Source organism: Natrix helvetica (assembly GCF_964273705.1).
Source record: "Natrix helvetica genome assembly, chromosome: 5".
NCBI classification, from domain to species: Eukaryota; Metazoa; Chordata; class Lepidosauria; order Squamata; family Natricidae; genus Natrix; species Natrix helvetica.
Window position 1 is genome coordinate 151,762,220 of NC_138551.1, and position 20,197 is coordinate 151,782,416.

The 20,197-nt window shown below is 43.1% G+C and overlaps 3 protein-coding genes across 7 annotated transcripts in view; 2 read left to right on the top strand and 1 right to left on the bottom strand.

Moving 5' to 3' along the window:
* Window position 1: 1 nt before the first annotated feature.
* On the top strand, window positions 2–3,212 carry MRPS16 (mitochondrial ribosomal protein S16). Of its 2 annotated transcripts, none has more exons than XM_081955091.1 (4): window positions 2–140; window positions 1,433–1,515; window positions 1,810–2,070; window positions 2,807–3,212. In XM_081955091.1, exons 2-4 carry the CDS (start codon window positions 1,503–1,505, stop codon window positions 2,950–2,952), a joined length of 420 nt encoding a protein of 139 aa, XP_081811217.1. In that variant the 5' UTR covers window positions 2–140; window positions 1,433–1,502; the 3' UTR covers window positions 2,953–3,212. The 2 variants fall into 2 exon arrangements, with proteins under 2 accessions (XP_081811217.1, XP_081811216.1); XM_081955090.1 differs by having other exon boundaries at window positions 24–140; window positions 1,430–1,515.
* Window positions 1,649–20,197, top strand: part of C1QC (complement C1q C chain) — a 326,718-nt gene continuing 308,169 nt past the window's right edge. The window contains exon 1 of the mRNA XM_081955060.1: window positions 1,649–1,657. The gene's annotated coding sequence lies outside the window, so the exon portion shown is untranslated. The remainder of the gene's footprint in view (window positions 1,658–20,197) is intronic.
* Window positions 2,111–19,963, bottom strand: LOC309393124 (putative oxidoreductase YteT). Of its 4 annotated transcripts, XR_014175533.1 has the most exons (15): window positions 19,910–19,955; window positions 18,318–18,433; window positions 17,167–17,251; window positions 16,362–16,435; window positions 15,754–15,813; window positions 13,338–13,445; window positions 12,896–12,952; window positions 11,924–12,054; window positions 10,859–10,913; window positions 8,490–8,582; window positions 6,908–7,042; window positions 5,868–5,969; window positions 5,126–5,293; window positions 4,211–4,519; window positions 2,111–2,179 (listed from the first exon to the last, which is right to left on the bottom strand). XR_014175533.1 is itself a non-coding variant. In XM_081954978.1 (14 exons), the coding sequence occupies exons 2-14, from the start codon at window positions 18,408–18,410 to the stop codon at window positions 4,379–4,381; spliced, it is 1,302 nt and encodes a 433-aa protein (XP_081811104.1). In that variant the 5' UTR covers window positions 18,411–18,433; window positions 19,910–19,955; the 3' UTR covers window positions 3,353–4,378. The 4 variants fall into 4 exon arrangements, 3 of the variants coding, with proteins under 3 accessions (XP_081811104.1, XP_081811103.1, XP_081811102.1); XM_081954978.1 differs by lacking the exon at window positions 2,111–2,179 and having other exon boundaries at window positions 3,353–4,519; XM_081954977.1 differs by lacking the exon at window positions 2,111–2,179 and having other exon boundaries at window positions 4,384–4,519; window positions 4,887–5,293; window positions 6,920–7,042; window positions 19,910–19,963.

Genomic DNA, 20,197 nt, shown 5'->3' on the forward strand with positions numbered 1-20,197 from the left:
TAGAAAGGGCACCTCCGAACGGGCGAGCGGATTCCGGAGTCCGCGCATGCGTCCTGAGGCTTGCGCTGGATCGGCGTGGGGTCTGGCTGGGAAGATCTTAAGGATCGCTTTTTCCGGGTGCGGGATCGCGGCTGGGAAAGGTAAGGCAGAATATCACCGGGTGCAGCATATCCATCTCTCTTTCCCACTTGGTCCATCATTATAATAATAATAGTTGCATGAACTGCACCGGTTGAATTGCAGGCTGTCTATTGCAAGAAGCTGTAGGGGGGAGCGGGGCATGCAACTCCTCCCGTCGGATCAGCTCCTTGCAAAAAACCTCTATCCCTCTTTGCAAGCCAGCCTTTGCAATGCTGCAGGAATTCAACCGGTGCAGCTCGCTGCTTTGCAACCTGGCTGCAAGGAGGAAGCTCCCCCCTTTGAGCCTCCTCTGACCCTTAAATGCTCCCCTGCCTTTTATCCCCTCCCCCTTCCTCTGCTAAACCACAGTTTGCTTGGATCATGGCTTGTCAAGCCAGCTTTGCAGGTTGCATTAGCCCCCCCCAAACCAGGTTTAGGACCTGCACAAACTGGGATTGCAGCTGCTGGTTTATACACTGCAGGACGGCCAAAGGTTTATGTTTGCATGCCAGTCAGTCCTCGACTTATAACCACAACGGAGACTGAAATGTATGCTGCTAACCGAGATGGTTGTTAAGTGAGTTTTGCCCCGCGATGCGCGGTTTGTAAGTGAATCGTTGCAGTCACAAAGTTTGTTAATGGAATCCGGCTTCCAAATGGACTTTGCTTGTTAGGAGGTCACCAAAGGTGATCACGACCGTCATAAGTACGAGTCCGTTGGGAAGGATCTGAATTTTGATGACGTGACCACGGGGATACTGCAACGGTCGTAAGTGTGAAAAACAGTCGTAAGTCCCTTTTTCCAGTTCACACTTCGGTGTCTAAACAAACTGTTATAAGTCAAGGACTTACTAAGACGCTGAGCTTGTCGATCAGAAAAGGTCGGCTGTTTGGCGGTTCAAATCCTCAGCTCCGCATAACGGAGGGAGCTCCCGTGACTTGTCCCAGCTTCTGCCAACCTAGCAGTTCGAAAGCAGGTAAAAAATGCAAGTAGGAAAATAGTTAACCACCTTTGGTGGGAAGGGAACTGCATCCCGTGCGGCTTCGGGAGTTGAGTCATGCCTGCCACATGACCATGGAGACGTCTTCGGACAGCGCTGGCTCTTCGGTTTTGAAACGGAGGTGAGTCTGGAACGACTGGCATGTATGCGCGAGGGGGAACCCAAGTCCACCCAAACTTAAAAGTTGAATTACACCGGTTGTATGAATCGCATCTTGGTTTCCCTGGAGTCCGTTTTTATTTCTGATTTTAAATAAATACCATTTTACAACTATAAAATATCTCTTTTTTCTTTCTGCTCCTTCCCAGCAGCCATCCGGACTCCGTTTCCCTTTTTGAATTTTGGATATTTTCCCCGTTTTCTCCGCTGGAAGACGACGCTATGGTTCAATTAGGTAAGTGGCATTACCAAAGGCTACATTCCCTTACAACAACCTTGTGAGGTAGGCCAATATACCTACTGAAACTAGTTTCAGTTTCAGTTCTAAAGCCCAGCACACAGAGCTACAGGACTAAACCACGCCGAGGCTCCGATCTGTTTCACTCCCGTTGGCTGAGCTGTTGCTATGCCTATTCATTGGCTGACCTTGTTACCATGTCTTTGCCAGTTCATGAATATTTTGACACTCCCTGTATAAAGGAAGTATTGCTGACTGATAGGATGTCTGCCCCCAATTTCCTCTTCCTAGGGCGCCCCCTGCTGAGGAAGTACCGCAACGTCCGCGTGGTCATCCGGATGTCCCTCGGCGGTTGCACAAATCGGCCGTTCTACCGGATCGTAGCCGCCCACAACCGGCGCGCCCGGGACGGCAAATACCTCGAGCAGATCGGCTGCTACGACCCACTGCCCAACTGCTACGGCGAGAAGATTATGGGGCTCAACTTCGACCGCTTCAAATATTGGTTTGCGTACGGAGCGACCCTGACCAAGCCCCTCGCAAAATTGCTGGGTAAAGGACTCCCTTTCGGTTTCGGCGACCGTCATAAATGCGAAACCTTTTGTCAAAACATCTGAATTTTTGGTCACACGATCGTCGGGAGACTGCAACGGTCGTAACTCTGAAAAAAACAATCATTAGTCACATTGTGACTTGAGTGGTCGCTAAGCGAACTGCCATAAGGGAAGGATTACCTGTATTAGCTCTGCTTTTTGAAAATCGAATTTGTAAAATATTTTATAGACATTTTTGCCGTGAATACGGGGCAGTCAACTTAACGACTGCCTGTCAGGCGCCTGTTTGATAGCCCTCTGTCACAACGGCACTAAAAGCGGGATCACTAATTCTCGCAGATACGTCCATTGCAGAATCTTGGGATCCCTTGATCCCCAGTTAAGACTCTTTCAAGCGGCTTCCGACAAGCGAAATCAGATTTTTATTTATTTTATTCATTTAAGAAAATGCATATGTTCGTTTAACTTTCTCCATGACTCCGGGTGGCTTATAAAGATGGGGGAGTCGACAGAGAATGTCACAAGTCGGTGACATCTCGCTTAATGACCACAGCAAAAAATGTTTAATAAAGTCGGGCAGTCATGCAATGCCTCCCTTAATGGTAAACATTCCGGTCCAGATTGCTGTTATAACTCAAGGACTCCCCACACGCTCAATATTTTTCCCATTTGCAAAATAATGCTTAACACGTGGAATGATGCGTTTTTTAAATTTTATTTTTTAAAATTTTTAGGTCTTGCTGGGTTTCTTCCCCTGCATCCGATGACCGTCACAAACGCGGAGCGGTTAAGGAAGATAAAAGCCCAGGAAGCAGAGAAGGAAGCTGAAAACGGAGAAGGAGAAAAGGAAGATTCGGAGGAAAAGCAGCAGCAAAATTGATCCGCGGAGTGAGAATATCTCACACATTGCCGGACACTGAATGGATAACTTTTGATTGTTTTTAACACACAATGTTGTGACTTTCATTTGACGAAATCTCTCCCTGGATTCTCGCTCGTTCGAAAGGAAGTGGGCTCCCGTCTTTAAAAGAGGTGCACGCCCCTCGTAGCGGACACCAAACAGCTCAGCTTCACACAACCCCCGAACTTGTCTCTTCCTAATCGGCTTTTTGCGCGATTAAATCCCAAATTTAAAACGAACCCCGCAAAAGTTTGGATTTGATGCTGCGCAGACAGTTGAGGAGGGTCGCAGACGAGCTGCGGCCATGTTTAATAGAATCTCTATATAAATGTGTGTGTGTGTGTGTAAGTTCCAGCATAACTCTGGAACGCCTGGAGCAATTTCAAATACTGTGGGGGTAAGACACCCCTAACCCTCTCGGGGTGTGAGTTATGTTAAGATACAGCCTGTTGTGCCTTAAAATGGCTTCTACTGTACTGCCCCAAAATGGCTTCTACTGTACAGTGCAGTGGAGTTGCCACGGTAACGGCTTCACAGTACTCCACAAGGGGGCTCCCCTCTGGTAAGGGGGAAAATCCAACATTAGAAATTACGTTTGGTCCGGATATTTTCCCCGCTATAAATAAATAACCAGGTTTTTAACGCCAGGTTATTTGCTAGTTCTAAATAAATATGGATTTTCTGCAGAGTTTTTAATAAGGCGCACAGCAGCTGCAGGCAGAAAGGTACTCTCTTTCCAGAGAAAGCGTATTTTCCCCAGAAACAGGGAAATGCTATTTGTCTGAAACGGAGGACGTTTTGAGACAACAGCCGCCACTGTCTCACTGAATGGTGCGGACGATAGGTGCGGTGGTGGCCGAGAAAGTCACGGCAGAAAGGTTGTGTTGTGTCCCAGCAGCGGCCGGCTGAGCTGTTGGTGGACTCTTGACAGCTCAGACCATTGTGGGACTGCTCTGGAGGATGAGGAAGACTCCGGAGGGTGTTTGGAGTCAGAGCAGGGACTAGAGAGGCCTGTTGGCCACCAGGTGGCATCTGATTCAGGGAGCAGTGAGGAGGAACAGAGGGATGTTGTCCCTGATGTGCGTACACGTAGAATTGATAGGAGAAAGGAACAGCTGTGGAGAAGACGTCATAGAAGTAAGGACAGCTGGCTAAGGCTGTGGCCCCTCCCAAAGAGTTTATAGGAGGAGCGATGGGAGTGGAATCTTTGCAGGAAACAACAGTCCATTATACGAACCGTTGAGAAAGCATTCTGTAAGTTTAATCTTGGGTTCCTGAAGATAATTTTCTAGGCTCCTAGCCAAGGGCTGGCCAAGCCTGTGTCTGCATATTCATTGGAATCACAGGACAGAACAGGTTGGGGAAAGGTGCTTAGAGCCAGTCTTTCCTGGCATGGGCTTTGTAGTCATTCGCCGCACGAGTTTTCCCGTCCTGGTTCTAAAACCACCACTCGGTTTTCTTGCCGAGCTTTTTCCGCTGCAAACACCAAGAGGTGAGAATGGAGCGTCTCTTCGGCGCTGGTAGGAATTCGAGACGGGTCGTTTTCCTGTTGGAAAAAAGGGAAAAAAAGGTGTCAGGGACTATGGAGCTAGTCCTCAACTTATAACCATTCATTTAGTGGCCAAAGTTACGATAGCAGTGGAAAAAGTGACTGATGACCATTTTTCACACTTAACAACCGTTGCAGTCTCCCCGTGATCAAAATTCAGGACACTTGGCAACCAAACTTGTATTTATGACGGTCACAATTCCCCGGGGTTAAGTGACCCCCCCCTTTAGCGACCTTCTGATGAGCAAAGGTCGTTGACCCAGGAGGAAACCAGATTCACTTAACAGCTATCATGGGACTAAAAACTCCAGCGATTCGTTTAGCAACGCTGGCGAGAATGGTCGCCAAAGGGGACAAAACTCACCAAAGTGTCTCACTTAACAACAGAAATGCTGGGTTGTAAGTCGAGGACTACCCATGCTGGTTAGGGGTAGGCCGCCCGGCCCCGAGTTGGATGGCAGACAAATGCAACCAAAATAAATGATGGGATTTGTTGTCACGCTGGGGAAACTTGATTCGTCGTAGTAGAGCCTGCATGGACCACTGCAGTCTATCTGAGTTTTTCTTTTTTAATAAAAAGGGGAGGGAAAGAATAAACTTCACCGATACGGCCAAGACGAAGTTGTGGATCAAATAATAATCTGCTCCGCAGTGACTGCTTAAACAAGCAGGGATGTCGGGCGTCGTACGCGCAGAAAACGAGGTCCTTTTCTTCTGAAGGAAGTCGAAAATTTCCACGTTTTCTCCCTCCCCTTTGCAGGAAAGCTCACCCTGGGATGAGGAAGATAGAAAATAATTATATTTTTGTAATTGGAAACAGCATTGAGGAAGAAAGGGAAAATAAATGACTGGGGAAATTCCAGGAAAAAAATGAAAAGAAACCGAGGGGGAATATATATATATATTTCTGGCACAACAGCCCTGTAGGGTAGGCCAGGCTGAAAGGCAGAGGTAATAAATAGGAGTTATCTGCCTTGCATTGCCTTCCTACTTCCCCACTGCAATGATTAACCACGGAGTATGATGGTTTACAATAATCTCTCTTTAATTTTTTGTGACTTTAGGTGTGGACTTCAACTCCCAGAATTCTGGGAGTTGAAGCCCACAAGTCTTTAAAGTCACAAAGATTAAGAGATAATGTTGTTTGGTTGTATCTGAATAAGCCACTCAACACGTCAATCACATTTACGGCTTAGAGAGCAGGGAACTAAATCAGCCAATCGTGGTTTATACTCATTCCAGCATGCTTAAATAAACCGAGGTTTGATGCAATCTAAGATTCGGGACAAATATTTCCACTTCTCAACCCGTTCGTTTTCCCAGAAAAAGATGTTTCGTCCCTGACCTTCGTTCCATAAATGGTTGTCGTCCGCACTCCGAGTTTTTCCGTAAAAGCGACCATCGTGAACGCCGCCGTCGCCCCACCTTCGAATTCCATATTTACCACCTGGAAAACCACAAACACAGGGCATTCTCATTTTATGACCCCATAATCCCTTGCGGGGTGGACTCTGGGCAACTGAATGGAGCTAGCAGAGTATTTATTGGCCGGATGCCTTCCTATCGCCAGTGCGGAGTTTTCCCAAGCAGATATATTCTCATTGTGCCCAGAGAGAGAAATATCTGCCTCTATCTAGGATTGAACTCACAGCCTCCTGATTGGGAGGTGAGAGCTCCACCTCTAGGTTACCGCACCACTCTGACTTACAATAGAACCCAAAATTTATGTCGCTAAGTGAGACATTGGCTAAGGGAGTTTTGTCTTGTTTTACAACCTTCCTTGCCATGATTGTTAAGCGAATCACCGTGGTTAGTAAGTTAGCAACCCGGTTGTTAATTGAATCTGAGGCTCCCCTGTTGACTCATCAAAAGGTCGCAAAAATCTGATCACGTGATCCCCGGGACATTGCAACCGCCGTAAATATGAGTCAGTTGCCAAGCGTCTGAACTTTGAAATGTATGAGGCCGTGACAGTCGTGAGGCACGAAAAACGGCCATAAATCAATTTTTTCAGTGCTGTCGTAACTTTCAGCGGTCACTAAACGAGCTGTTGTAACTTAAGGACTCCCTATGTTAACGGCTTGAACCATGGATGGAAAAAGAAGCAGAAAAGGCACCGCCAACCTTCTCTGCCCCTTTAAACTAACTTTTAAAACGCCACTGGGAGGTGTTCGATCCTTCTCGTAAGAACGAACGAGGCAGAAAAACGGAAGCCTCTTTTGCCACCAAAGAGCCCTCGGCTGTCCAATTGGAGACTCGAATCCAAGTCCTTGTCTCCAAGCCTCTTCGCGACTTAAAAATTCAGATTTGGGGAGGCGAGGCGTGAAGTGAAGGAGCAGTGGAAAAAAGCTGGCCTGCTTAGCGACGGGTGAGCGCAGCGCGTACCTGGTGGCTCACCACGTCATTGTCACAATCGTAAACGCATCTTCCGTACGGGCCGAGCCGCAAAGCTTCGGTCAAGGTTTCTATGTCGGACGCGCCGTTGCTGCAGACCACGGAGACTGGCCAGTTAAAAGCACCCTGCAATGACAATCGGCACGGATGTAAGGTTTGGGGAGTTTTGGGGGGGTCTGTCAAACCTACCACCCCAAAGTTAACACAATTAGCTTGCTGCATACAGTGTGTGCACAGAGATGAGAGGGAGGGAGGGGGGGGAGAGAGAGATGGATGGTAGGAAGGTAGGTAGATATATGATAAGATATATGATAGATAGGATAGATAGATAGATAAGAGATAGATAGATAGATGATAGATAGATAGATAGATAGATAGATAGATAGATAGATAGATAGATAGATGATAGATAGATGATAGAGATAGATAGATAGATAGATAGATAGATAGATAGATAGATAGATAGATAGATGATAGATAGATAGATGATAAAGATAAGATAGATGATAAAGATATATAGATAGATATAAATAGAGAGACAGACATAGATAAAGATGATTGATAGATATGGATGATAGATATAGATGATAGAGACAGACAGACAGACATAGATAAAGATAAGAGATAGATGATATAGATATAGCTAGATGGATGATATAGACAGATAAAGAGAGAGAGATAGACAGACTTAGATAAAGATAAGAGATGATTGATAGAAATGATAGAGATAGGGACAGATGTATAGATAAAGATTAGATAGATAGATGATAGATAGATGAGAGACAGAGACAGACAGACATAAAGATAAGATAGATGATAGGTAGGTAGGTGAGAGAGAGAGAGACAGACAGACAGACAGATAGATATATAAAGATAAGAGATAAATGATAGATATAGATGATAGATAGATAAAGAGAGAGAGAGACATAGATAAAGATAAGATAGAGATGATAGGAAGATGAGAGAGAGACAGAAAGACAGAGACAGACATATAAAGATAAGATAGATGATTGATAGATATGGATGATATAGATAAATGATATATATAGAGAGAGTCAGACATATAGATAGATAAGATAGATAGATGAGAGGTAGATAGATGAGAGAGACAGAGACAGAGACAAATGGACATAAAGATAAGATAGATGATATAGATAGAGATAGAGACAGACATATAAATAGATATAGATAGATAGATGATAGATAGATAGATAGATAGATAGATAGATAGATGATAGATAGATAAAATAAACCTCTCAAGGCTTGGGTTTATACATCGCTCCAAGCCATCCTTCTAACTACACTTTGTCCAGGAAGCCAATTCCACGCAGCATGCCATCAATCATAGTTTCTTAATTGCCCACATCACAATTTTACACAATATCGGTAACAGAATTTACCACCTTATTCTCGGCTCTCACCCGAAGAAACCAGGTGGGGAATTTGAGGTGCAAATCCAGCCACGGAAATGTGACATGACAGCCTGGGTCAATTTTGGGGTTTTCTAGAAGACTTTCTCCTTTATGCAAATAAAGGAACTGAGGAATCGAACTGGGTTTATGATCTGATTCACCTTCTCCGCACGTTCCAGGTAGATTTTGCGAGCAGAATAGGGGCAGTTTGGTTCGACTGAACAGTCCAGACAACGAGCGCCAGCTCCTTCGGGCTGGAACGAAATCAAAATAAAAGACAAAAATAACTAAATATGCCGGTAGTTTTCGACTTATGACTGTTCATTTAGTGAGCATTTGAAGTTACAACACTGAAGAGAGCAACTTCTGCCCATTTTTCAGAGTTACGACCACTGCAGTCTCTCCGTGCTCACGAGATCGAAAGCCAGGGGCTCGGCAACGGACTCACACTTACGACGGTCGCCGTATCCCAAGCTCACCCCCTTTTTAAGACTGTTTGACAAGCAAAATCCACAGGGAATAACCAGGTTTTACTAACTTAGTAAGTTATGGTGGACTCCCTTAACGACGGTGGCAAGCAAGTTCGTAAAACGGAGCCGAACTCACATAACAAACGTCTCCCACTTAATAACAGAAATTTCAGGCTCGGTTGCGGTCGTAAAATGAGGATTGTGTATGTTTTTGTGTGTGTGTATGCGTACATGCAAATTAGCACATTTCCATTAATGTCAGACCCCCACAATCGTGTTTCCCCGAAAATAAAACGGTCTTATTTTCTTTTGACCTCTGAAATAAGCGCTTGGCCTTATTTTTGGGGAGGGCTTATTATTTTTGAGGTGCAGGAGGCAGCGAGCGGGGTCACCTCATGGCTGCTGCGGTGTTGCAATATTTTCAGGGAGGGCTTACTTTAGCGCATGCGCTCAAAAGCCCCATTGGGCTTATTATCCGGGGAGGGCTTATTTTCAGGGAAAACAGGATAGGTAGTTAGGTAGATAGAAGAGAGAGAGAGAGAGATGACAGATAGAAAGATAGAGATGGAGATGGATAGAGATTGAGATAGATTGATAGATGGATCGATAGATAGATCATCGATATAGATAGATATAGATATAGAGATAGATAGATAGATAGATAGATAGATAGATAGATAGATAGATAGATAGATAGATAGAACAAAAGATAGATAGAAAGATAGAAAGATAGAAATATATAGATAGATAGAAAGAGGCAGATAGAGATAGGTAGAGATAGATAGATGATAGATGATTGATAGAACAAAAGATCAATAGCTAGATCGATAGCTAGATTGACAGATATAGATAGATAGAAACAGATAAGAGATAGATGGGACAAAAGATAGATAGAAAGATGGATAGATAAAGATAGAAATATAGAGATATAGATTAGATAGATAGATAGATAGATAGATAGATAGATAGATAGATAGATAGATAGATGATAGATATAAAGAGGTCGATAGAAAGAGACAGATGGATAGATAGATAGATAGATAGATAGATAGATAGATAGATAGATAGAACAAAAGATATAGATATAGATAGAAAGAGATGATAGATGGAACAAAAGATAAAGATGGATAGATATATATAGAAAGATAGAAAGAGATTGAGATATAGATAGATAGATAGATAGATAGATAGATAGATAGATAGAACAAAAGATAAAAGATATATAGATAAAGAGAGATAAAAAGAGACAGAGTTAGAGATAGATAGAACAAAAGATAGGTAGGTAGGTAGGTAGGTAGGTAGGTAGGTAGGTAGATAGATAGATAGATAGATAGATAGATAGATAGATGATAGATAGATAGATAGATAGATGATAGATAGATAGATAGAAAAAGATAGATAGATAGATAGATAGATAGATAGATAGATGATAGATAGATAGATAGATAGATAGATAGATAGATAGATAGATAGATAGATAGATAGGAAGAGAGAGAGGAAAGAGAGAAAGGTAGGTAGGTAGGTAGGTAGGTAGGTAGGTAGGTAGGTAGGTAGGTAGGTAGATAGATAGATAGATAATAGATAGATAGATAGATAGAAAAAGATAGATGATAGATAGATAGATAGATAGATAGATAGATAGATAGATAGATAGATAGATAGATAGATAGATAGATACTGTGTTTCCTCCAAAATAAGACAGGGGTCTTATTGTCTTTTGACCCCTGAAATAAGCGCTTGGCCTTATTTTGGGGGAGGCCTTATTATTTTTCAGGTGCAGGAGGCGGTGAGCGGGGTCACCTCGTGGCGGCAGCTGTGTTGCCATATTTTGTGGGAGGGCTTCTTTTAGCGCATGCGTTCAAAAGCCCCATCGGGCTTCTTATCCAGGGAGGACTTATTTTCGGGGGAAACGGGGGGTATGTTTTCATGAATTGAAATAATTTCAATTTTTAAACCTTTAAAAATTTGGTTTCGATTCAATTAAAAGGGTGACTTAATCCCTTCACTCAACACTCGTGCGACCCCCGTCAAACAAAACACAACAGCAACGTTCGACAAACCTTGTGATCTTTTGTGAAATGCGACAGGTGGCCAAAAGAGGAAACTTGCAAACATCTGAAAGGATAGGAGGGGAGGGGGGGGGGAAAGAGAGGAATATTTGAAAGTTTTACCACAGAGGCTGTGTCCGTCCGTCTCTAGTCCTCGACTTACGACCACCACTGAGCCCAAAGTTTCTGTTGTTAAGCGACACACTTTTCAAGTTTAATTTTGCCCTGTTTTTATCCCCTTCGTTTCCATGGTTGTTACGTGACTTGCTGCACTTGTTAATAACACAGCGAATCTGGCTTAACGGGAATGAATCGGAAGGTCGCAAAAGAGGATGACAAGAGCTTGGGACACTGCGGCCGTCATAAACACGAGTCTATTGCCAAGCGTCTGAATTTGGATTGTGTGACCAAAGGGAAGGATGCAACAACGGTCGTTAAGTGTGAAAAACGGTCACGAGTCCCGTTTTTTTCAGTGCCATTGTAACTTTGAACGGCTACTAAATGAACTGTTGTAAGTCAAGGACCACCTTTACGGCGGACGGATCTTCGAATATGTCGGGTTTTATATTTTTTCAAAAATGTACACGAGTGGGACTATTTCAATGAAGGGCTGAAAACGACAATGTTAATTAAAAAAAAAAACCCGTTGCAGATTTCTGCATGGGAATATTGTCGTAATAAAGATCGTGCAGGAATATGGGTCTTGGAGTACTTTAAAAAAGAGAGAGAGAGAGAGATCTGGAATGGATTTGGTACATGTATATATTGGAAGGACGCTAAGCGGCATACATTAAAATGAAACTTCAAGGCATATACTGTCCTCAAAGGATCACCACCTCCAATATACACGACATAAATATAAATAAATAAATAAACATGTACATGGCGAGAAAAACGAAAAACACATCGCTGTTTTCATTCTGCGAAGCCCAGATTTGATTTCTCGTGCTAAATGCTATCTGCCGCCCAACTTCCAAGAAAAATGACCAAGAGGATTATTTTGACGAGGAAAACTTCTGTAAGGGGTGGCGGGGGTGGGGGGGAAAGGAGAGGAAGCGAGGTTAAAAACACTCCTACCTTTTACTCCCCATCCAATAATGGATCAGGTCGATATCGTGGCAGGATTTAGCCAATAAAGAGAAAGCACTTTCGGTTTCGTTTCTCCAATTGCCCCGGACGAAGGAATGGGCAAAATGCCAGAAACCTATCTAGAGTGTGGGAAAAAAGGCAATTGATAACACTAGAAAGGCTGAAAATGAAAGACATTGGATTTCGATGACCGTAATGCAGTTTTAGAGCTACTTTGGCTTCGGTGTCAACAAGCTATGAATCTTAGTTTCTTAGTTCTTTCCCTCTAACAGTGGAAAGCTAAGCTGGTTTATCTGCCAGGACTTCATATCAGAGACGTGAAGACTTGTAAGTTCAAATCCCCATAAAAGACTCAACATGCAATAATAATCCTTGACTTATAACAGCTTGCTTAGTGGCCGTTCAAAATAACAACAGCACTGATTTTATTTTTTTTACTTAGGACTGTTTTTCACACTTACGACCGTTGGCAACTGACTCATATTTACGACGGTTGCAGTGTCCCGGGGTCCCCTTTTGCGACCTTCTGACGAGCAAAGTCAAGCGGGAAACCAGATTCTCTTAACTTAAAGATTGACTTAACGACCCCAGCAAGAAAAGGTCCTAAAACGGGGCAAAACTCATTCCAACAGCTGTCCTGCTTTGCAACAGAAATGTTGGGCTCCATCGTGGGTCATAAGCCGAGGATTAACCTATATATAAGATCTAAGCTATGGGGCAACCTATATCTCACGCGTTCCCATCAAAAAAAAAAAAACCACTTATGCAATGCTGCCTAGTGGTTAGAGTGATTAATCTGATTTAAGGGAAGAAAAATCTCAAAACTGGAGGAGAAAAATGTGTATTACAATATTAAATAATATTAAAATTCAAAATAATATTAAAATTGGAAAAGGAGGTACGCCGGGAGCAAAGGGCACGCTTTCTTATATCAAGTACATTTTCTAAAAGAATTCTTACAGGTTCCAGATGTTGAATATGGCAGATGTCACCGATCATGCCAGCATCGAGCAATTCCTAAAAAGAGAGAAAAGTTTGGTTTCCATTTTTTCCCTTCTTTCTTTTTTTTATGCGGGTGTGGGTTCACGAAAGCTGTTTAGTTATTCCCTTCGGCTCATGTAAAAAAAAATATGTCAATTTTGAGAAGGGCCATTTCAGCCTGTTTTTCCCCCCTCCTCCCTCCTATTTGAGTGCTACGTCTTTTAAATTAAACCATCCGTTAAACCTTCGGGATGAAAGTTTGATGGGGGAAAAAACCCACAGATTCAAATGCTGATCCCTCTTAATCTTCGGGTTAAACATTGCCAGCTGTTGGAAAGAGAGAGCCACCGTGCTGTCGGGACCAAAGAGTTCATCTAGCCCAACCCCGCTGCCCAAGTTGGTTTTTTTAAGAATGCATCACCTTGATCTTCAGGGTGATCGGATGGTAACGCAGGACGTGACCCACTGCAAGGATCACGTGGTTACTTTTGCACGCCCGGACGATAGCTTTACAATCTTCTTCCGTCACCTAATTCATAAGCAAAGCATTTTTCAATAGAATGGAATAGAATGGATTAGGATTAGAATAGAATAAGATTAGGATAGATTAGGAATAGAATAGGAAAGGATTAGGAATAGGATTAGAATAGATTAGGATTAGGAATAGAAAAGGATTGCGGTGGATTAGGATATAGGATAGGATTAGGAATAGAATAAATTAGGATTAGAAGAGATTAGAAATAGGAATAGAAGAGGGTTGCGATGGATTAGGATATAGGATAGGATTAGGAATAGAATAGTTTAGGATTAGAATAGATTGGGATTAAGAATAGAAGAGGATTGAGGTGGATTAGGAATTAGGATAGGATTAGGAATAGAATAGTTTAGGATTAGAATAGATTGGGATTAAGAATAGAAGAGGATTGCGGTGGATTAGGAATAGAATAGTGTAGGATTAGAATAGATTAGGAATAGAAGAGGATTGCGATGGATTAGTATATAGGATAGGATTAGGAATAGAATAGTTTAGGATTAGAATAGATTGGGATTAAGAATAGAAGAGGATTGCGGTGGATTAGGATATAGGATGGGATTAGGAATAGGAATAGAATAGATTAGGATTAGAATAGATTAGGAATAGGAATAGAAGAGGATTGGGATGGATTAGAATTAGGAATAGAATAGATTAGGATTAGAATAGATTAGCATTAGGAATAGAAAGGATTAGGAATAGAAAAGGATTAAGGCGGATTAGATATAGAATAGATTAGGATAGGATCAGGAATAGAATAGAATAGAAATAAAATCACAATCAATCTGCTTCAGCTCTAAAAAGGATTTTGATTGGAAGGCATCTTTAAAATTATCTCCATTAATTTAAGGTCAGATTTCTATTCTTTCTCCTTTCTTCCCTTCCCTTGCTCGCTCTCTATAGAATTTTCCCCTAAACATTTGTTTCGTTTTGACAAATGCACCACTTTGTTGTTCCATGCGGAGTACGCACATGTCGACAAAACTTAAGTTTTGCAACAGTGATTTGCAGAATCCCCCCCCCCCAAAAGATTCCTCCTCTAAGGTTAGGGTTTTAGAGATAGATACTGCTAGAAATGCAACAATATTAATAATCGCCAATTATCTTAATAATTTAATATTGTTAATATTAATAAGCCCAAATATTTGTATTCATGTTAATCATTAAAAACACTTTGCCAGAACTTATGCACCATGCTTTTTTCCAAGAATATTTTTTATTTATTTATTTATTTATTTATTTATTTATTTAAACTTATTAGTCGCCCCCTCTCCCCACAGGGACTCGGGGCGACATACACAAGCAACAGTCAACACAGTGTCATACAGAGGAGGTAAAAAATAAATAAATAATTACAATACTGAAAAAGGTTAAAACCTCAATAACATTAATAGTTTAAAAAATAGTTAAAAAATTACCAATTAAAAATGACCAAGGGGTGGATAAGTTGTCGAGTTATGCCAGGCCGGCTAGCCGAAACAGGTGGGTCTTCAGTTTACTGCGGAAGGAGCGGAGATCGGTTGTTGTTCTCATGTCTGGGGGGAGGTCGTTCCAAAGGGTAGGGCCCGCCACAGAGAAGGACCTGCTCCTGGGCACCGCCCTCTGACAATCTCTAGAGGACGGCACCCGGAGGAGTCCCTCTCTGTGTGAGCGAATGGGTCGCAGGGATGTATGGGGCAGGACACGATCCCGCAGGTAACTAGGCCCTATGCCATGGAGCACTTTGAAGATGGTAACTAACACCTTGAAGCGCACCCGGTAGGCCACAGGAAGCCAGTGCAGCTCGCGCAGGAGCGGTGTTATATGGGAGAACCTCGATCTCCCCATAATTACCCGCGCGGCTGCATTCTGGACCAACTGCAGCCTCCGGGTGCACCTCAAGGGGAGCCCCATGTAGAGAGCATTACAGTAGTCCAGGCGAGATGTCACCAGCACGTGAGTGACTGTGTGCAGGGCCTCCCGGTCCAAAAGGGGTCGCAATTGGCGCACCAGGCGAACCTGGTGGAACGTCCCCTTCGCCACGGCTGCCACATGATCTTCCATAGCCAGCCGGGCATCAAGGAGGACGCCCAAATTGCGTGCCCGTTCCACCGGGGCTAATTGTTCATCCCCGATGGCCAGCGATGGAATGTGCTGGTTGTACCAGGGTGCCGGAAGCCACAGCCACTCTGTCTTGGAGGGGTTGAGCCTGTTGTCACCCATCCAATATGTGATATCCCTTAATAATTTAATATTACAATGATATTAATAGGCCCAAATATTTTTATTAATGTTAGGTCATTAATAACACTTTGCCAGAACTTACCGCCATGGGTTTTTCCAACAAGATGTGATATCCCTTTTGGGCAAAAGCTACTGCAGGTTCCTGATTGGAAGGAATAATAATAATAATAACAATAACAACAACAACCAGTCACTGGTATTTGTGATGCATTTTTGAATGTTCAATTGGCTGAGTTTCATGTTTAATGAATAAAGTATATAATAATAATAATAATAATAATAATAATAATAATACAATGCCCAAGTTTTATAAAACACATCAAGAAATTGCAGGTTGCTGCAATAACATCAGCAGAACTGCAAAAAACTGCACTCCTTGGAGTGCAGTTTTAAGAAGGTCCTTGGTTGATCCCTAGGACGCTGGCAGCAAACAATACAACCAACACACACACAAACACACAATATCCAAAGTTGAATGATGTCCTAAGAGTTTGCATGTCTTCCAAAGGCATTTTCTCTAAAGGCAAAATGTTTATATTCAGTTTTTGGCGGTTGGGATGCTCTTGGGGAGTCAAAACGCTTGCAAACTGCAATGCAATTCCAGTGGGAAATTAATTTGTGTGTTTACAATTCTTACGACAACAATTAAAAAACCAGTAAGAGGAGTGAGTGGAGGATTTGGGGACCCACCTTATGGAGTCTGTCTGGAGTTGCTATAATCACGGCGTCGGCAAACTTTCCCCGTTCCGCAGCGCCAGTCCAATCTTTAAAAGAAGAAAGGAGCCGCTAAAAATATTGCAGGAATTGGGAGAATTCCAATGACCAGAAAATCAGAACTGGACACCTGGAGGTCATCCAAACCAACCCCGTGCTCAGTGCAAATTTCTTTTAAAAAAACGGCTGCCTGTCGTTTATTCCTAAACATTCAGTCAAGATCCGCTTTCTTGTAACTTCAATGCATTAAAAGTCCTCAATTTACAACAATTCTTTTAGTGACTGTTCAAAGTAACAACTTTAGGACTTACGACGCTTTTTCACACTTATGACCATTGCAGTGTCCCTGTGATCACAATTCAGACGCTTGGCAACGGATTTGTATTTACGACAGTCGCAGGCAGGGTCCCACCATCCCCTTTTGCGACCTTCCGACGAGGAAAGGTCCACAGAAGAATCTAGATTCACTTAACGACCGTGTCACTAAGGCAGCAATTGCAACGGTTCGCTTAACAACCGCGGCGAGAAAGGTCAAAGCTCACTGAACGGACATTCTCACTTAGGCCACAGAAAAGCTGGACTCAGCTGCGGCCCTCTTTGCGTACTCAAAACAATTTTAATTTTCTAAAAAATAGTTTAAACCATTTTGTTTTGTTTTTTAAAGTGTTTTTAAGTGTTCAAAAAAAATTTAAAGGGAAATTTAAAAGCGTAATTTTAAAAAGCATGAATTTTTTTTTGCATTGGGAGGAAAAGAAAGAATAAAAGGTAGCCGACCCCTCACCGTCAAAGACATTTTCCGCCGGGATTTTATGCGCATCTTGCAGTTTTTGACGGACAAGTACCCGAGGATCGGCCACGCCAATCACCTGGGAAAAAAGAGGCCCATTTTAGAAATGCTGTAGGAATAGGAAAACCTATCTGAATGAGATACGATTCACTTAACAACAGACATTCTGGTCTGTGGTCGTAAATCGAGGACTACCTGAAATGACGAGTCTCCCCCACCCCTCCAAAAAAAAAATTACACGCAAAACCCACAACTGTGTCAGACATTGCTGCTAGTTCTCGACTTACAAAGTTCATTTAGTGACCGTCCAAAGTTACCACAGCACTGAAAAAAGGAATTAAGGATTGTTTTTCACACTTGCGACCTCCCCGTGGGCACATGTACAAAATTCAGAGGCTTGGCAACTGACTCGTATTTATGACAGTTTAAGTGTCGCACGATCCCCTTTTGCGACCTTCTGACCAGCAAAATCAACGGGGGGAAAGGATTTCCTTAACAACCGTGTTACTAATTTCATGATTACAGTGATTCACTTAACAATGGAGGTCAAGGAGGGTCGTAAAAGGGGGCAAAGCTCACTTAACCAATGTCTCCCTTAACGAGAGAAATTTGGGGCTCAATTGTTCAGTCGAGCCCTACCTGGGATTCTTATAAAGAAGGTGAAATATTTTCATGAAAAAAAATTAAGAAGCTGGAAACTTGTTATGTCCCAAATGCAGTTTTAATTTTGTCGCATTTGGGAGAATAATATTAAAATACGCAATCCTGCTTTTAAACGAAATTTATCTATATAAAATGGCTGTGGGGTGTGTGTGTGTTTTCCAGCATAACTCTGGAACGCCTGGGCCGCTGAAATGAAAAGGACTGAATTATGTCTATCGTGTCAAGTCACAGCACTTTTGACAGCGATCGTGTGCATTTTGGATTCAGATTCTGTTAAGATACAGCCTGTTGTGCCTTAAAATGGCTTCTACTGTACAGCACAATGGAGCTGCCACGGTGACGGCTTCGCAGTATTCCACAGCGGGGCTCCCTCTAATACAGGATTGGGATAAATACAGACAACCCCAGGTTATCAGCTAGTACAAAATAAAAAGAAAAGGAGGGGTTCGGCTAATTATATTAATCACAAACCAGAATTTTACCTTCATGCGTTCCGGGTAACATAAAGCATAAGAAGAATAATTCTTGCCCCGGTTTCCTGCGCCGATAACCAGGACGGTGATTTTGCGAGACATTCGGATAGGAGCTTCCGACAAACCTAATCAAGCAAAGGATGAGTTACGAAACGTTTCTGAACAATTATCCACTCCTTGTGTGGGATTAAGACATCAGGGTAGAAACCAGGAGATCCTGAGTTTGAGTCCTGAAAGTCTTCTGGGAGACCTTGGGCCAATCACCAGGAGACTGGGAGTTCTAGTCCTGCCTTAGGCATGAAAACCAACTGGGTGACTTTGGACTAATCTTTGGGAGATGGTGAGTTCTAGACCCACCTTAGGCACAAAAGCCAGCTGGGAGACTTTGGTCCAATCACCAGAAGACCAGGAGTTCTAGTCCCACCTTAGGCGTGAAAGCCGGCTAGGAGACTTTGGGCCAATCACCAGGAGACTGGGAATTCTAGTCCCGCCTTAGACGTGAAAGCCAGCTAGGTGACTTTGGGCCAATCACCAGGAGACCGGGAGTTCTAGTCCCACCTTAGGAGTGAAAGCTGGCTAGGAGACTTTGGGCCAATCACCAGGAGACCGGGAGTTCTAGTCCCGCCTTAGGAGTGAAAGCCGGCTAGGAGACTTTGGGCCAATCACCAGAAGACCGGGAGTTCTAGTCCCGCCTTAGGAGTGAAAGCTGGCTAGGAGACTTTGGGCCAATCCCCAGGAGACTGGGAATTCTAGTCCCGCCTTAGACCCGGAAGCGAGTGGGTGACTTTGGGCCAGTCCCTCTTTCTCAGCCCAATCCACCTCACAGGGTTGTTGGGGGGGGGGGGGGGGGAGGAAAGCAGCACTAGGTAACTTGGCTGCCTTACTTATAAAAATAACAAAGGAAGTAAATAAATAACCAAAGTATTGAATATTAACCAGCTTGGATAGGCTTGTTTATTTGGAAGTCTAACCTTATGTAACCTGGGTAGGAGTTTGTTTGTTTATTTTTAATTTACCAAAATGACTTCCTTCTGGGAATGAGCAAAACTAGATTTTACAGAGCAATGTTTTTTTAAAAAAAAACCTGGTTTTTTTTTTTTAAATCTGGAGGATTAACTGGCCCTGCTTAAAATTATGGTTTTTCCCCCCCTTTCTTTCCTGCAATGGCTTGAAAGGGCGGTCTTCACGCCGCAGCCACGACACGCAAGTTCAAGCATTTAGAAAAGGCATTCCACTCGCAAACACGTGTAGGGGTTTATTATTTTTATTCCCCTGGGTTGTGTGAACCCAGGCAAAAGGGTCCCTTTTTCGAGGCGACCCCTTTCCAAACGGAAAAAAAAGTCCCTTCCGAGATCCCCGCCCTTCCCTAGGCAAACCAGGAACGCCAATCCCAGTTTCCTAGAGACTAAACCAGGATCAGAAAGCGCAAGCCAGGATTATCTGGGGTTTCTTGCAAGACTAGCCTGTTTCCCCTTTTGCAAAAATTATTCCTTGGCATTGCAAAAAAATAAATCTGCTTCTGCTTCAGCATTGCCGTTGTTTTCCCAATTTGATCATCCAATGCAATTAAAAATAAATTAAATAAAAAGGAAATTACTCACCGGCCGAAATAGAAGTGCAGCAACCGCCTCAGAACCAATTAGACAATTAACAGAAGCTGGCGCGGCCACGCCTCCCTCCTGGCTCCTCATTGGTGCGAGCGTCTTCCAGCCGAGCGCTGACGTCATGGAAGCGGAAGGAATCTTTATTGGCCGGCAAAGTGAAACCCGAAAGCTGATTGGTTGGGACCCGAGAGGGCTAAGAAGGCATGGGGAATGGTGGGGCTTCTTCTTCATTCATCATTTCCAAGTGAGTCTTAAGCTGGGCTTTCACTATAGTAAAGATTTGAT